Here is a 14,834-nt window from a genome sequence, read left to right on the forward strand (position 1 = left end):
GGTTGAGTTTATCAGGAAACCTGGGATCAATGGAAAGGAATGTTCAGGTTAAGATAAAGGATTGTGGAGATCAAGTATTATTGTGTAGAGAAATCTCTCAGATATCAGACTTCAGGGAGAGAGCAGATTGTAAAATGTTTCTTATCAGACCTAAAAGGGTGCCTGACTCTTAGTTGATTATCTCCCGGATCTGGAAAGAAATAAAGGAAAACAAAGTGGGAAGGGGATTCTCTATAGAATGTGGATTTTTCCCACAAGAGACTTTACAGGGCAATTTCAAGGTAAGGCAAGGAGATATATTTTGGGGAAAATATATTTTGATTTTTTCCCTTGTTATGCCAGAGTCAGATTGGAAAGTAAGTGACAATATAGAGGGTTAAATAAAACCCATCTGAGGATGGGAATTTATGGTTTGTAGGGCATGACTCTCCAGACCCCATAGAAAAGAATTTGGGCAAGACAAAAAAATCAGAGTTTAGTCCTCATTGCTATCAAGACCACTTAATTAATCTTTCATCAAAGCAAAGTCATCTATGTAAGCACCCCCTTTAGATACTGCATCACCAACATTGGGTAATATTTTTCCCAGTCCAAAGCAAGGGTCAGGCTGCTTATTCTTGCCTCCCAATAACGAGATGCAGAAGAACTGGGAAAGAAGAGAGTTGATTTCTGTTACCGGGTACAGATAACCAGGAGAATGCCGGGAAAATATCACCAGACCAACTCAAAATTACAGTTTTCCAGAGCTTATATACCTTCTTAGCTATATGTCTGCGTGTAAGTTTGTATTTATCTAAAGACATATGTAATTAACTTCTAATCTATAACTAAGATCTGAGAGTCCTGAAGACCTTCCTCTGGAGCCTCAGTAAATTTACTTTATCCACATGGCTCCAGGTGCCAGGGGTGATTACCCTTATTTTACTCATGCTAAATCAAGGAGATTTGGGGAGATCATTTAGACCCCAATAAAACTTGTTTGTGGAGGTCTGAGGAGTTCTTTCAGATACCCCAATAAAACTTGTTTAATTCTAAACAGATCCTGTGAAGAATTCCTTCATTAAGGCCCAGGAATGGCCTAGGCAAAACTCTTGGTGGGCTTTTGTTACATTCCATCCTTTGTATAAGAGCACTGGCTCTATCTGCTTTTAATATTTAAATTAACAACTCAGTCAGTGCTGAAATAGTTGTCATGGAGGCCTGTCTGTTCAGCTGTTAGAGAAACCTGGCCTGCCACAATATGCCGTCAAGGTTGCCAGTACCTCTTGGCTCTAATCATAACAGTGGCGCTAGGAGACATAAAGATCTCTTGGATATTGTCTCATAATCACCAATCCTAGAAGGAAGTCCTGGGATGTTCTAGAATTTCCTAGAGATATCAAAAGAACTATGTTTGCAAAATTTTCCTTCTTCAATTTTTCTTGGAATTTTGATAAATGGTTACAGAAAACTTCTCTCATGAGCTTTGACTATCTATTCTTCATTTAGGCATGACACTTTAGATTTGCTACAGTTCTGACATGGAGGCATGTTCTCCCTGGACTGCTCCCAGGCAATGACCAAATGCAGTTGTGAAGGTAAATCCAGGAGATTTCTTTATAACAGAGAATCACAACAATGGATGATGTTTGCTGGAGAACCCCTCATTGGCCTTGTGAAGACATTCTCAGAGCTATGCCACAGTATAAAGTCTTGCTACCCAATCCTTGTCTTTCTTGTCCTCTCTTGCTGATGTTAGACCAGCATCACAGTCTAAAGGTGCTCCTTGCCTACTCCTGCTCTTTATCCTTCACAGGTATTTCTACCAGCTTCTTGCAACTTAAGGCTTCTCAGAGACCCTAAATGAACATACCACTTAATAATTGTACAAAATTCCATTAGGCCCTGGGATTTTAAGGCTATGCATCAGAGGAGGTTTGGTTGAACATTACCTTTAAAGTTTTGCCTACTGAGTTCAATTAGTTTCTCCTTTAAAAGAGATATGTCCAAATCCTAACCCCTGGATACTGTTAAGATGGCTTTATATTTGGGAAAAGTAATGTAAATTACTTTGTAATTACATATAATGTGATTTGTATGTGTAATCAAATTAAATATATCAAGATGCGATTATCCTGGATTTCTGATGGGCTCTAAGCCCAATGATTAGTGTCCTTGTAAATGACAGAAAGGGAGAAGATCATGTGAAGACAGGGCAGAGATTGGAGGGATGTGTTTGCAAGCCAAAGGTTGCCAGGGATTTCCATCAGCCACCAGAAATTAGAGGAAAGGGGTGAAACAAATTCTCCATGAGAGCCTTCAGGAAAAAACAACCCTACTGACACCTTGATTTCAGACCTCTGGCCTCCAGAATTATGAAAAAGTAAATTTCTGCAGTTTTAAGTCACCAGGTTTGTGGTAACTTTTTATAGCAGCGCTAGGAAACAAACAAATAGTGTTAGCTTTCCTTTGGCAAATTTTACATTTTATGTTCTTGGCAGTTTTTTTTTTTTTTTTTTTTTTTTTTTTTTTTTTTTTTTTTTTTTTTTCATTACTAAATGAATTTATGAGATGGTGTTTGTTAAAAAAAAAAAAAAAAAAAATCCCAATATCAACATGACTGAGAATGTTCTTTGTAATATAAGCACATTGGTCAAATGAATTCTACAATTCACTTTGAAGACTGCTGCAGCCTCACTCATTGGAACTGCTCATCCTTGATTTTCAGATTGTGCAATGTTGCATGGGCTATATATCTCTAAAACCATCTCAAACTGGCTTTGTAACTAAACTCCTTTACAAAATTTTTCTTTCTTTTCTCTTTCTTTCTTTCTCTTTTTCTTTCTTTCTTTCTTTCTTTCTTTCTTTCTTTCTTTCTTTCTCTTTTTCTTTTTCTTTCTCTTTCTTTTCTTTCTTTTTTCTTTCTTTCTTTGCTTTCTTTCTTTTTTCTTTCTTGCTCTCTTTCTTCCTTCTTTCTTTCTCTCCTTCCTTCCTTTCTTTCTTTCTTTCTTTCTTTCTTTCTTTCTTTCTTTCTTTCTTTCTTTCTTTCTTTCTTTCTCTTTAAAAATGTTTAAACAATGTAGGACTACCTTTGGTTTTACCAAATGAATGTCTGAAATACAGCTAAGATGCATCATAAACCATCTCACTTAAAATACCCTACACATTTAGCCAGTATTTGAGCAGGCATTTTTTAATTTGATAGCAAATTATGACAAAGTTTGTTACAACAAATATTCCAATGTAAGAAAATAGATTGTGAAAGGTGCCATTTTGTACAAATGAAGATTTAGATTTCCCTTCTATATACTATTTCACAGGGATTTTCAGAGCTAGGAAGCAACATGCATACCTGCAGTGTTTTGCCTCCAGTCAGTTCTCCTCCCCCACATTTTTAAAAAATATAAAGATTGATTGTCACATTGTAGGCAATGTTCACAGCTTAATGCAGTCAATATAAGCTTTTAGAGAGCTTGATCAAACGATTATTTTTTACAGTAATAACTATAATTCTGAAGATATTCCTGAAATATAACACCAGTGCCAATATTACTGGAGGTACTGATACCATTGGGGAATTTGACGTGCTAGAAAATGGATCTCTTTCTGAACTGAAATATTTTCTTCGCCTTCCTTGTATTTTTCAGTTTACCTGGTGGTGGGATTAGAAACTGCCAAGTTCCTCAATGTAAGCTTGCTGTTTAAAAGTGTGGTAGGGATTGAGAGGAGTGAAAATTAGAGACAGGAATATTAGGAAGGGAATGTTTAGGAGGTGTGGGGCTGCAGGTCCTCCTAAGTGTCTGGAGTTATTCATTATCATAGAATCAGAGAATGCTGTAGCTGGAAGAGTCCTTAAGTATTGTTTCTTTGAAGTATCAGAAAGAGAAAATGAAGGTCTACTTTGTGAGAAAACTATGCTATAGATCATCTAAGAGCCAAGATTGGGAAGCAAATCCTTCAACTATATTTAATTATGTGTACAGTTAGTTATAGCCTGCTTCTCACATTAAAGCTTCATACCTCCTGACGTACTGTAAAGATGAGGGGATGCATAAAGTCACAAGGTAAATATGACACATTCCTGAATTTTGTTCTCTATGTAAGATTTGGGGACAATATTTTTGAGTTTTATGTTCTCTAAACTATGTATGTGAGCAAATAATATTCCTTAAAATATATATGCTCGCAGCATAAATAGACTTTGGTTTCTCCATACTGCCTAATATTGTGTTTGTTGGTAAGTGTACAGAGAACTGAATCTTTTTATGTTCAGAAACTAATTGGAAACTTTAGTAATTTTGTATTGTCTTAAAACAGGATGTTATTAGCATTGTGACTAGAGAATACGGAATTGTTACCAGAATGTTTGGTTTCTCAGTAAGTGTTTTGCAACCCACATAAGAACTTAAAAAATAAAATAAAATGAAACTGTCATCTTCTGAACTAGCGTGGGTTTAAATATTTTTAATGTACACATTCAAAAATGTAACTCATACTTGCATTTCCTTAAACGTTTTGATCTAAACACATAAAATGACTGCATTTAATTCTATTGCCCACAAAAGTGAATTTTCCATCACAAAAAATACATATAACTTTAAGACATCTTATATTGTATTCAAGTTGTTGGTTAAAGAGAGGAAGTTAAAAGCATTTAGTGAAAATGTAAAAGAAAATTAAGAAAATTGTGAATAATCTGAAATTAAGGTTATAGAAAAATGAAATCCCCAGAGCTTAGCTTAAGCTTGATGGCACAGGTGATGATAAGGGCTCCCTGTCAATGAATATATACTGTGCACCAGCTACTAATTCCAGCCTAAGGACAAAGATAACATTATTATTATATCCACCTGACAATAGCAATGATGTCACCACAAATCGTTGCTGTCACCACAAATAGTGAATGGTAGTTAAGCAGCACTTGTCAATCTTCCTTCCTACTTAGGTAAACTGTCCATGTCTCCACTCTAAGTCAGACCTTCTGCTGTGAAGAAGATTGCATTCTCTCTTACCCACTAAAGGACAACATTCTAGTGGGTGTTTAAAAAAGTTTTTTTTAATTGTTTATTTTTTCACTCTTGACTGGATAATTTCTATTAGCAAGCTAATTTTTTTCTCTCTTTTCTTAAAAAAATTTATTTTGCCTTCACTTCTTGCAGTCTAGCTACTGCCCAAATTATTTCCTTCTATGGCAAAAAAAAAAAAAAAAAAAAAATGTTTTTGAATGAGTTGCCTATATTTGCTGCCTCCCATTCCTCTCATCATATTTTCTCTTAAACTCACTCTGGGTTTTTTTTTTCCCCCAGCTACTGAATTGAAACAGCCCTTGAAAGTGACACAAATGATTTCCGTCTTGCTAAATTTAAAAGTCTTACTCAATCTGCTCCTCATTTAACTTGATATTGTGTGACGCTTTGCTTTTAGGACATATTATTTTTCCTGGTATTCTTGCTATTTCACTAGGCATTCATTATTAGTTTCCTAGCAGATTGCTTCTCTTTTCCTGGTGCTTCAACTGCAGAGTGCTCCAAAACTCAGTCCTTGCTATCTTACTCATCTACAATCACTATCCATGTGATGTCATCCAGTTAAATACTGTTTATATAGAAATGACATTCAATTTAGTTCTTCAGCCCAGGCTTTTCTATTGGATTCCACACTCATAAATAATTGCTTTACTAATGGCCACACTTGGATATCTAATAGATTTATCAAATATAAAATGCCTAAAACTAAAATTGAAGACTCCCTATTCCAAACATGGTTTATCAGCAGCATTCCTCATTTTACTTATTGGCAACTATATCCCTCCAATTGCTCAAACCTACAACTTTGGGACTCTTGACACATTACCTTCACAACCCATATCCAATCAATAAGGAAATTCTTTTGGCTCTACTTTCAAAATAATTCATCTTTCCTGCTCCACCACTAACATTTCCATGCCATCACATCTCTATACTGCATTGATATAAGAATGTCTTAATAATGTATTATGTTTGTATTCTATCTTCTTGCACTAGAATACAAACTATAGGATTAGGCATATTTTCTGTTTTGTTCAATGATATATTCCAATAGTTAGAACAGTACTCGTTCTAAACTCAATAGGTGGCTTGAGAATATTTGAAAGAATGATTAAGAAGTCATAGCTGCAGACTTTTATTTCTGTTCTTTATCTCCAGATTTGTCTTGACACACCTATTTATTCTTTCTAAAGTACATAAAATCCCATATAGATTGATTCATTAATTATTGCTTATCAGAGTTGAATGTTAGCATTCTTTCCCAACTCCACATTAATGATGTCATGTGGGAGACTTGAAATTGTCATGGTGGAAATATTTACAACACAGCAATTGGCAAACACTACAGTATGTACCCTCCATGTACTGAACAGTTGTTAAACCTTTACCAGCACACTATTTGTCCACACCAGTCAATTCTGTCCCTAATAATATTTCTTAATTAGCAATTATGTTTTCAATAGAAATTTTTAGTTATAGTATAGATGACTGGCTCGAAGGCAAGTATATTCTTTTTCTTAATGTATTTTCTACACAATAAAATACGTATAAAGGTGGGAATTATTTCATAGGTTCCTAGTGTCTGGATAGGGTTTCTGGATAAATTAGCAGATATTTGTCTGGGTTGCTGGCTAAATTAGCAGATATTTGTCTTTCAAAAAAAAAAAATCACTCTTACAAATATTTTGTGCAAGGCATTGGATTAGATTCATACATCAAAACATTAAATATAGATAGATGAAGGAGTAAAAATTGCTAGCAAATACAAGAAACAGTTGATAAAAACTGATGTTTAAGAGGATTAACAATGATAACAAATATGAAAAGGAGAAAGGAAATTTTCTTCATATTCTCAAATCTATAGTCATTTTGGAATTAACTAGTTTTTGTTTTTCATAAGTAGAAATACTTATTGCTATATGTATAACAGTTTGCTCAAATATATTATGCCCATTATCATTTTAAGCTGACAATGTTCCAAGAGCTTAGCAGGAACAGGAAGAGAGTGACTCGCACTCAGATCAGCTTAAAGGATTTGCCCAGAATCCTGTGGTGAGCTAGAAGCAAAGACCTGAACAGAGGGTTTGGATTTTGTACAGCTTTTCCCTGTGTAGCAGTATCCTTAGAATATTATTTTTACGATTTAAAAAAATCCAAGTGTATAGATTTCAAATAGAATATAAACTGCTACAAGATAGCTGTTATTATTTTTAACAATAGTTCCATCTTTCTTTTTCAATCTCTTTGTACTTTTATGAAAATTCTCACACAAGTACATATAAACTTCTGTTTCTTAGTAACTAGTTCTCTAAATCTCTTATTCTATAGTCCTGTAGGTATTTCCTTTCTGTTGCTGGCTATAAGTAGAACTTCTTTTATATTGTCTGGGGAATTTCATTTAATGACAATATTATTTTCTGGATCTCTCTGCTGGATTCCAAAATGCTATTTTTGCTATTGTGACCTAAGGTGAGAGTAAATAAATCTTTAAATAAAATGTTCTCATGAGGTTTTTTTGCTTCCCTAAAAGAAGTTCCCCGTGTAGCAATCAGACAAAATATATATTCATTCACAGGAAAATTTAACAGGATACAAATTGCTGATTAACTCTTACTTTCTTTATGCATGTGATTAAGGATCAGAGCAGTGATTAATTTCATCTCAGCTGCCTATAAGACTCAATTGAGAAGCTTTTTTAAAGGTCCTCATGACTAGCCAGTTATGGAGATGTAGGCCAATTAAATCTGCATCACTGTGTTTTGAGCACAGACATCAGCGAATATTAAAAGCTCCCCAGATGATCCTGATATGGATCCAGGTTTGAGTATTACTAGATGAAGATAAAGCGCTATTTCACCACTTTTAAGTACTAGATAGCTAAGGGAAACTTTATGAAATGTAACATTGGACTGAATGCTACTATATTGTCTGTACAACAGTTATACAATTTAAGTATACAATTATACAATTAAATTATGTAATTTAATTATAACTTTACATTTAACATTTATATGATTGATAAAGATATCAGACACATTAATGCTAGCTAAGTATCTAAATTAGAAAAATCTTCTCTTTAAACAGTTGAAGTTGCAGAGCCCTCTCTACTACAGGGTTAATACAGTTCCTGAAAAAATGCTTTTTGCTGAGCACGGAAAAAGTCTTCTAGGCCATGAGTATCTTTTGTGATAAGAGGGAAAATCTATGTGGGGAGGCTTAGATTTTAAAGGAAACTTTTGAAAGCACTGAATTGAGAGACCCGAAAGATGACTTTTCCATGATCCCGCTGAACCTCTCTCACTTTGTAAAATGTATCATATTGGCCTGGAAAACCAACATCTTTACTGAACATGGGAAACATGGCACTATTTTGGTAAAACAAAACAAAACAAAACGAAATCATATAATGAACCTACAATCAGTCCACTAAAAACACATTATTTATAAAAATGACAAATGCATTTTGTAAGTTGGGTCTTGACTTTAACAGTAGAATATATGATATTCTCTTCACAGCAGCTATGACTACTATTTAGGTGGCAAAATTACTGGCCTTGACTTTTAAAATATATTTACTGTACAGGAGTTCGAATTACTACTGTACATTCTTTTGGCTGTGTGATTTTAGCCGTGTAATAACAAGGTTTCTAAGCCAAGTTATAAACTTGTATTTGCTCTTTTTCCAAAGTGACGAGAATGGTTTTGGGTCATATACAATAGCCTGAATCATTATATCAAACTTTTTTAGCTGTGTGATCCTAAGTAGGTAATAATTTCCTTAACTTTGATCTCTTCATGTGTTAAGCAGAGGGAATATTTGTTAACATTATTGTGAGTTTTAAATGAGATAATAGAACACTTTGTAAACCTAAAATGCTCATGCATTCAAGCTATAATTAATAGCGTTACTAGTGCCTAATACGCAAATTGGCTGCAGATTCTAAGAGAGTTATTATGGGGTGTCCCATGGAGCATGAGTTATGACCTACTGTGTTTGAGAAGGTCCTGAGAGATTTTATGGATAAGTTGACAGATAAACCGTGCCATACATTATGTTGAACTTCACTCAACATTGGAGGGATTCCTGAGGAAAAAAATCATCAGCAAAAGAAGAACTCTAAAATCATGGGATGCCTTCAGAATTGGATGAATGGATTTTGGATAGTAAATATGGAAGGTATAGAAAATAACTGTTGGAAGACAGGTTTGGATCATATTTTTACACACCTATGGTTCCAAGAGGAGGAGTTTGTGCTTCAATCCAAAGGCAAGAGGAAACTGCCGAAGGGTGATGATTTGTTTAAAGTCACGTTTAGGATGGAACAAAGGAACAAGGATTTATTGGGCACCAGACACTGTTAGACACAGTACTGCTAGATCCCTATCATTATTCTAATTTTAAATATTAGAAAACTGAACCATAGAGAGGTTAAAAATATGCCCAGGGATATTCAGCCAAGAATTCCAGAGCCAAGATTCAAACCTAAATCTAGCTGGCTTTAAATCTCTCCATTACTTCACGGGGCCTTTGAGATTAATCTGACAAGTGTGTGTTGAGTTTTTTCGGAATAAAGAGGCAAAGAGGCAGGAAAATCACAAAGGAAGCCCACTCAAGATGTAACAGATGCCTAAAGAGATGTGAGAGGAACTAAAAGTGTTTCATTTTTCAGGTAGTACTTTTTTAGGATCCATTTGCTATTTTCTAAACATTACCAAATGCTATTAGTCATTTATTTATTTTCAATTCAGGCTAATGTAAAGGGGCTTTAATTTTTCTTGAAAATCAGGTAAAAATTCTGAACGTTGTAAAAGTAAATAAAAATTTAATATTGATCCCTAAAATGTAGCTCATTTAACTCGCATGGCATTGTTTATTACATGACTCAGCCAAAATGAGAAGATTCACAGGATGTGTGCATTTTGGGGTGCCCCTGGAATTACTCAAGTACCAGAGCAGGTGATAGAAAGGTAAAGTATAGGAGAAAGTCAACTCATCTACCCATAAACATTTTCTTTGTTCTTTCCCAGCTCATTCCAAGAATGTTTGCTTAATAAAACACCTCCCACTTTCATGCTTAGTACCATTTTCAGCTCTAAGGTGATTCTGATAGTCATGAAAAAGACAGCCTATTGTCTCAGCTGTAGTTATTGGTATAGTATTAAATTACTTACTGGAAAAATGGATATGTTTGTCAAAGGGCAGTGATTTGTATTCACTGTTGTTTTCCAAGTATCCTGCCCTGCTAGTCAAGCCAAGCATAGGAACCTCTGAAATTAGCTCCATGTTTCAGAACTTCCCCAAGTCATACCCCTCCTTTGCTTTCCAGGAGATCCAATCTTTTTTGCTGCGCATCTGTCCAGCTCCCTATCCCAAGAACTAAACCTGCCATTTTCAACCTGGCTGCTTAGCACTGGGTTGCCTAGCGCTTCACTGGTCAATCTTCCAGGTTCTTTCTCCCATTACAGACATGTGTTTACTAAACTGATCTCCAAGCTCACAGCTGCCTGCCTGGCTGGCTACTTGCCTGGATTTCTCAGCATTGCTCAGTCCAGTATCTGTCACTGTGCTCTTTCTTGAAGCTCTATTATTAGCTGAATTATGACTGAGGTCACATCTTACTATCTGTTCATCCAGGTATAACTTCCTCTGTTTATTTTGTCCTAGAAGGCAGGTCAGGCCTAGTTATAGATCCTTTCCCCTCTCCACTGCCCCAATGTAGTTTTGGACAGACTGTAACTCAGAGTTGGCTCAATAAAAAAGATAGGAATGTTTATGGTGATAGCTCATAGGAAGAAATTTGGACAAGCAGTTAAGTTACAAATAAGATAAATGTGTGTTCCCCCCCGAAAGAAGGTAAAACATAGCAGTAGGATTTTCACAACCTAGTGCAATTTGGGTGCCCAAGAAGACACGTAGATAATTCACGTTAAAAAAGTGCTGTGGAAAGGTTATGGATATCCCAAACTCTCTCATGTTCCATATGCAAATCCTGATCTTTAGAAGATTGACCAGTCAAGTCAGGGCCTCAGTCTTAGAGAAACTGGGTCCAAGAAATGTTATTGAGACAGGAAGACAAGAACAAGATAATGCTCCAGTTTCCAAACTAGATTGTGAAATGGAGATCAGGTCATAGTTAAACTTCAGATATTAAGATATTAGAACTGGAACTTGAGAATTGGAGAGGCAGTGAGTTGAATTGATAGTGATTCATCTGAATATCAACTAGAGCAGCTTAAATTGTCTCAGGCCACGTCATTATTGAGCCCTAGTTCACGGAAAGGGCAGTCATATATCTAGAGGTTTTTGGCTGTTAATTTAGCTCATGATTTCTCTACTAAGAATATTCAGTATAAACTATGACCAGTACATTTTATGACTAGTAAAATGTTGTAGGAATAATTTTATGAGCTTTCCCTTTTTCTGCATCGTTTATAAATAATTATTGAATGTGTTTTTTACTCTCATATAAACCTGAAATGAAAAGGCCATCTAAGCAGTGTCTCTAAAGTTGTGTGGGAGGCCTATGTGGGAGAAACTAAAATTGTTTTCTCCGCCTTCCATTTTATCATTGGCTTAAGATATGGTTAAAATAAACATAGTCTATTGAGATATGATATTCCATAATGTATGCATCTGTTTATGTGTGTGTCTCTGTGGGTCTGCACAGTATGGGTTACATCTACAATTATGGATAAAAAGAAGTAAAAGCAGTTCTGCTAACTTATAATAGTGCCTTATTATCCACAAAGAAGGATTTGAGACTAAGGAATCAGCTTCATGTCTCTTTTTAATATATAGTTTGGTTTCAGTAGTGTAAGTTTTCTAATGAAGTACATACAGAAGCAATTACTGTAATTTATTGACATTTAGGAATAGCTCTGATTAATTTAATCTCAATATTTATTGCATTTCTGTTGTTTCAAATTTGTGATAAAGGTAAAAGGTATGCAAAAATGAAAACACACATTTTCTGCCTTAGAACAACCTCCAATCTAGCAAGGGACATGACATAAAAAATTAACTCTGATCGCAATGTGGAAAGTGCCAGCAAATTATATACCAAAAAAGAAATACATAGGAAACTGTATAGGCATCAAGCAAATGCGCATGCGTGCACACACACACACACACACACACACACACACACACACACCTCAGAGGATGTCCACAACAAAAAGACAAACCATCCAATTAAAAAATGGTCAAAGAACTTGAATAGACATTGCTCCAAAGAATATACAAATGACCAATAGGCATATAAAAAGATACTCAACATTATTAGTCATTAGCAAATGACTAATCAGATGTGAATCAAATCATTTCACATCCACTAGGACAGCTATAATGAAAAAATGGTTAGAAAATAACAAGTGTTGGCAAGTATATGGGGAGACTGAAACCCTTATACCTTACTGGTGGGAATGTAAAATGGTACAGCTGTTGTGAAAATCAATTTAGCAGTTCCTCAAAACATTAAACATAAAGTTACTGTATGACCTGGCAATTTTACTCACAGGTATATAGCCAAGAGGACTAAAATATATGTTTATACAAAAACTTGTACACTTGAATGTTCATAGCAACATTCTTAACATCCAAAACTGGAAAGAAATCAAATGTACATCAGCTGATAAACAGATTTTTAAAGTGTAGCATATTCATTATAATGGAATATTATTCAGCTATAAAAAGGAGTGAAGTATTGATACATGTTATAACATGGAAAAACCTGGAAAACACTAAGCTAAGTGAAAGAAGTCAGACACAAAGGAAACATATTATATGATTCCATTTACGTGCAATGTCCAGAATAGGCAAATCCATAGACACAGAAAATAGATTAATGATAGCCAGAGGTTAGAGGAGAGAAAATACAGGCAGTAACTATTTAATGGGTATAAGATTTCTTTACAAGGTGATGAAAATATTATGGGATTAATTAGTAGTAATGATTGCACAACATCATGAATATGCTAAAAATTACTGAATTGTATACTTTGAAATTGTTAATGTAGTCAATTTTATGTGACATGAATTTTATCTCACTTAAAAGTACTGTTTCACAGGCTGGGCATTGTGGCTTATGTCTGTAATCCCAGTTCTTTGGGAGACAGAGGCAGGCAGATCACCTGAGATCAGGAGTTCAATACCAACCTGGCAATCATGGTGAAACCCTGTCTCTACTAAAATTATAAAAATTAGCCAGGCATGGTGGCAGGCCCCTGTAATCCCAGCTACTTAGGAGGCTGAGGCAGGAGAATCTGCTGAACCCAGGAGGCAGAGGTTGCAGTGAGCCAAGACCATGTCATTGCACTCCAGCCTGGGCAACAAGAGCGAAACTCTATCTAAATATATAGTTTCACACACATACACAAACCCACAGAATTTACCATATAAAGAAAGGAAATGGTACATTCCAAGTAAAAGGATAATTCACAAAATATAGGCGTTATGTATTCAATGGGCATGTATGAGACAGTTTTCTAACACGATGTTTCAAAAACTAATTTGTGAATTAGTTTTCTGTAACTGGGAAATATTTTGTGGTAGTCTACATATCACTGACTCTTAGCGAAGGTCAACAAGAATTATATGCAAATAGTAGCAAACAGTTTTCCATGCTCTGTTCCATAAAAGAAAACTGGAAAATCCACGTATTTCCTACATTTTAATTTTGAGGTTGTTTTTCATTATTATTCAAACTTGATTAAATATTCAGATGACTTATCCATTTTTCTTAGCTGTTATTTCCTTCTAACTTAAAAATGCATTGTAATTCTGAGATTTCTCAATCAAAAATTATATTTCAATATGTATAATGAGCAATATTTTAGTAGACTGAATATATCTATATCATATTAATGTATTTAACTTTAATTGTAATAATACTTATGATAATTCTTTTCTGACACTATTTTATTAACTTAAAATTTCTTGTCACCAACTAATAAGATGAAAGGTTTAAAAATAATAGTACTTTTGAAGAAAATAATTTATAATTCTTTTGGTAATATGTCTAAGCTTTGTTTCTTCATTAAATGGGGTAATCTTTATACATAACAAAACTAAAATGTTATTCACAATGCATATATAAGGTAAAATACATGACATAACTAAGTTAAAGCTTACTTACTAAGGCTTTAATTACTAAAGTAAGCTTTAGTTTAGTTGTGTTATGTGTGTAGAGAAAATTCTCCTTAAAAATATCTACAAGATACTAAAATCTATAGCTTCCCTCTAAATGGACTCACCATTGAGGCTTAGCTACACATTTTATTTTTCTTGTCCAGCAGTATTGTTTTTATTTAACGCAGTGATCTTTTTGTTTCTTTGTAATTTCTTTTCCAATCAAATAGCCTTTTAAAAATGGCAAGAGACATTTTATATGTTGGTTTTTAAATTTAGTTTCTGCTGATGCTTATTTACATTTTAAGTGGTCTCTGTTTCTGGACTGGGCTATACAATCACAATATGTGCATATAAATAATTTTTGTGTTTTCTGTTTTTTATAGATTCTACAAAGAAATTAAAGGATGTTCTTGAAGAATTCCATGGTAATGGTGTGCTTGCAAAGTATAATCCTGAAGGGGTAAAACTTCTTTTTCTTTATATCAGTTTCATATATATGCTTGAAAGAGGATATTTCTTAATGAAAAATTCTTGGAAAAATGTATGTGTGTGTGTATATACACATATACATTATATATGTATGATACAGATGTATGTGTGTGTGTGTGTGTGTATGTATATGCACACCATAAACCATTTACCATGTACCATAACATAAACAAAATGAAGTTCATAATGCAATGCTATTCTAGAATATA

General features: G+C 34.4%; 1 protein-coding gene across 19 annotated transcripts in view; it reads left to right on the forward strand.

Annotated features, from left to right (window-relative positions):
- The window catches only part of DGKB (diacylglycerol kinase beta), an 824,940-nt gene that overhangs the window by 211,447 nt on the left and 598,659 nt on the right, over positions 1–14,834 (forward strand). For 16 of the 19 annotated variants that reach the window (XM_023215889.3, XM_023215898.3, XM_023215895.3 and 13 more), the window contains one exon: positions 14,520–14,596. In XM_023215889.3, coding sequence (XP_023071657.2) covers positions 14,520–14,596 — 77 coding nt within the window. The remainder of the gene's footprint in view (positions 1–14,519; positions 14,597–14,834) is intronic. The other 3 variants (XM_023215903.3, XM_023215902.3, XM_023215904.3) reach the window with 1 other exon arrangement.

Source organism: Piliocolobus tephrosceles, chromosome 8 (genome assembly GCF_002776525.5).
Source record: "Piliocolobus tephrosceles isolate RC106 chromosome 8, ASM277652v3, whole genome shotgun sequence".
NCBI lineage: Eukaryota > Metazoa > Chordata > Mammalia > Primates > Cercopithecidae > Piliocolobus > Piliocolobus tephrosceles.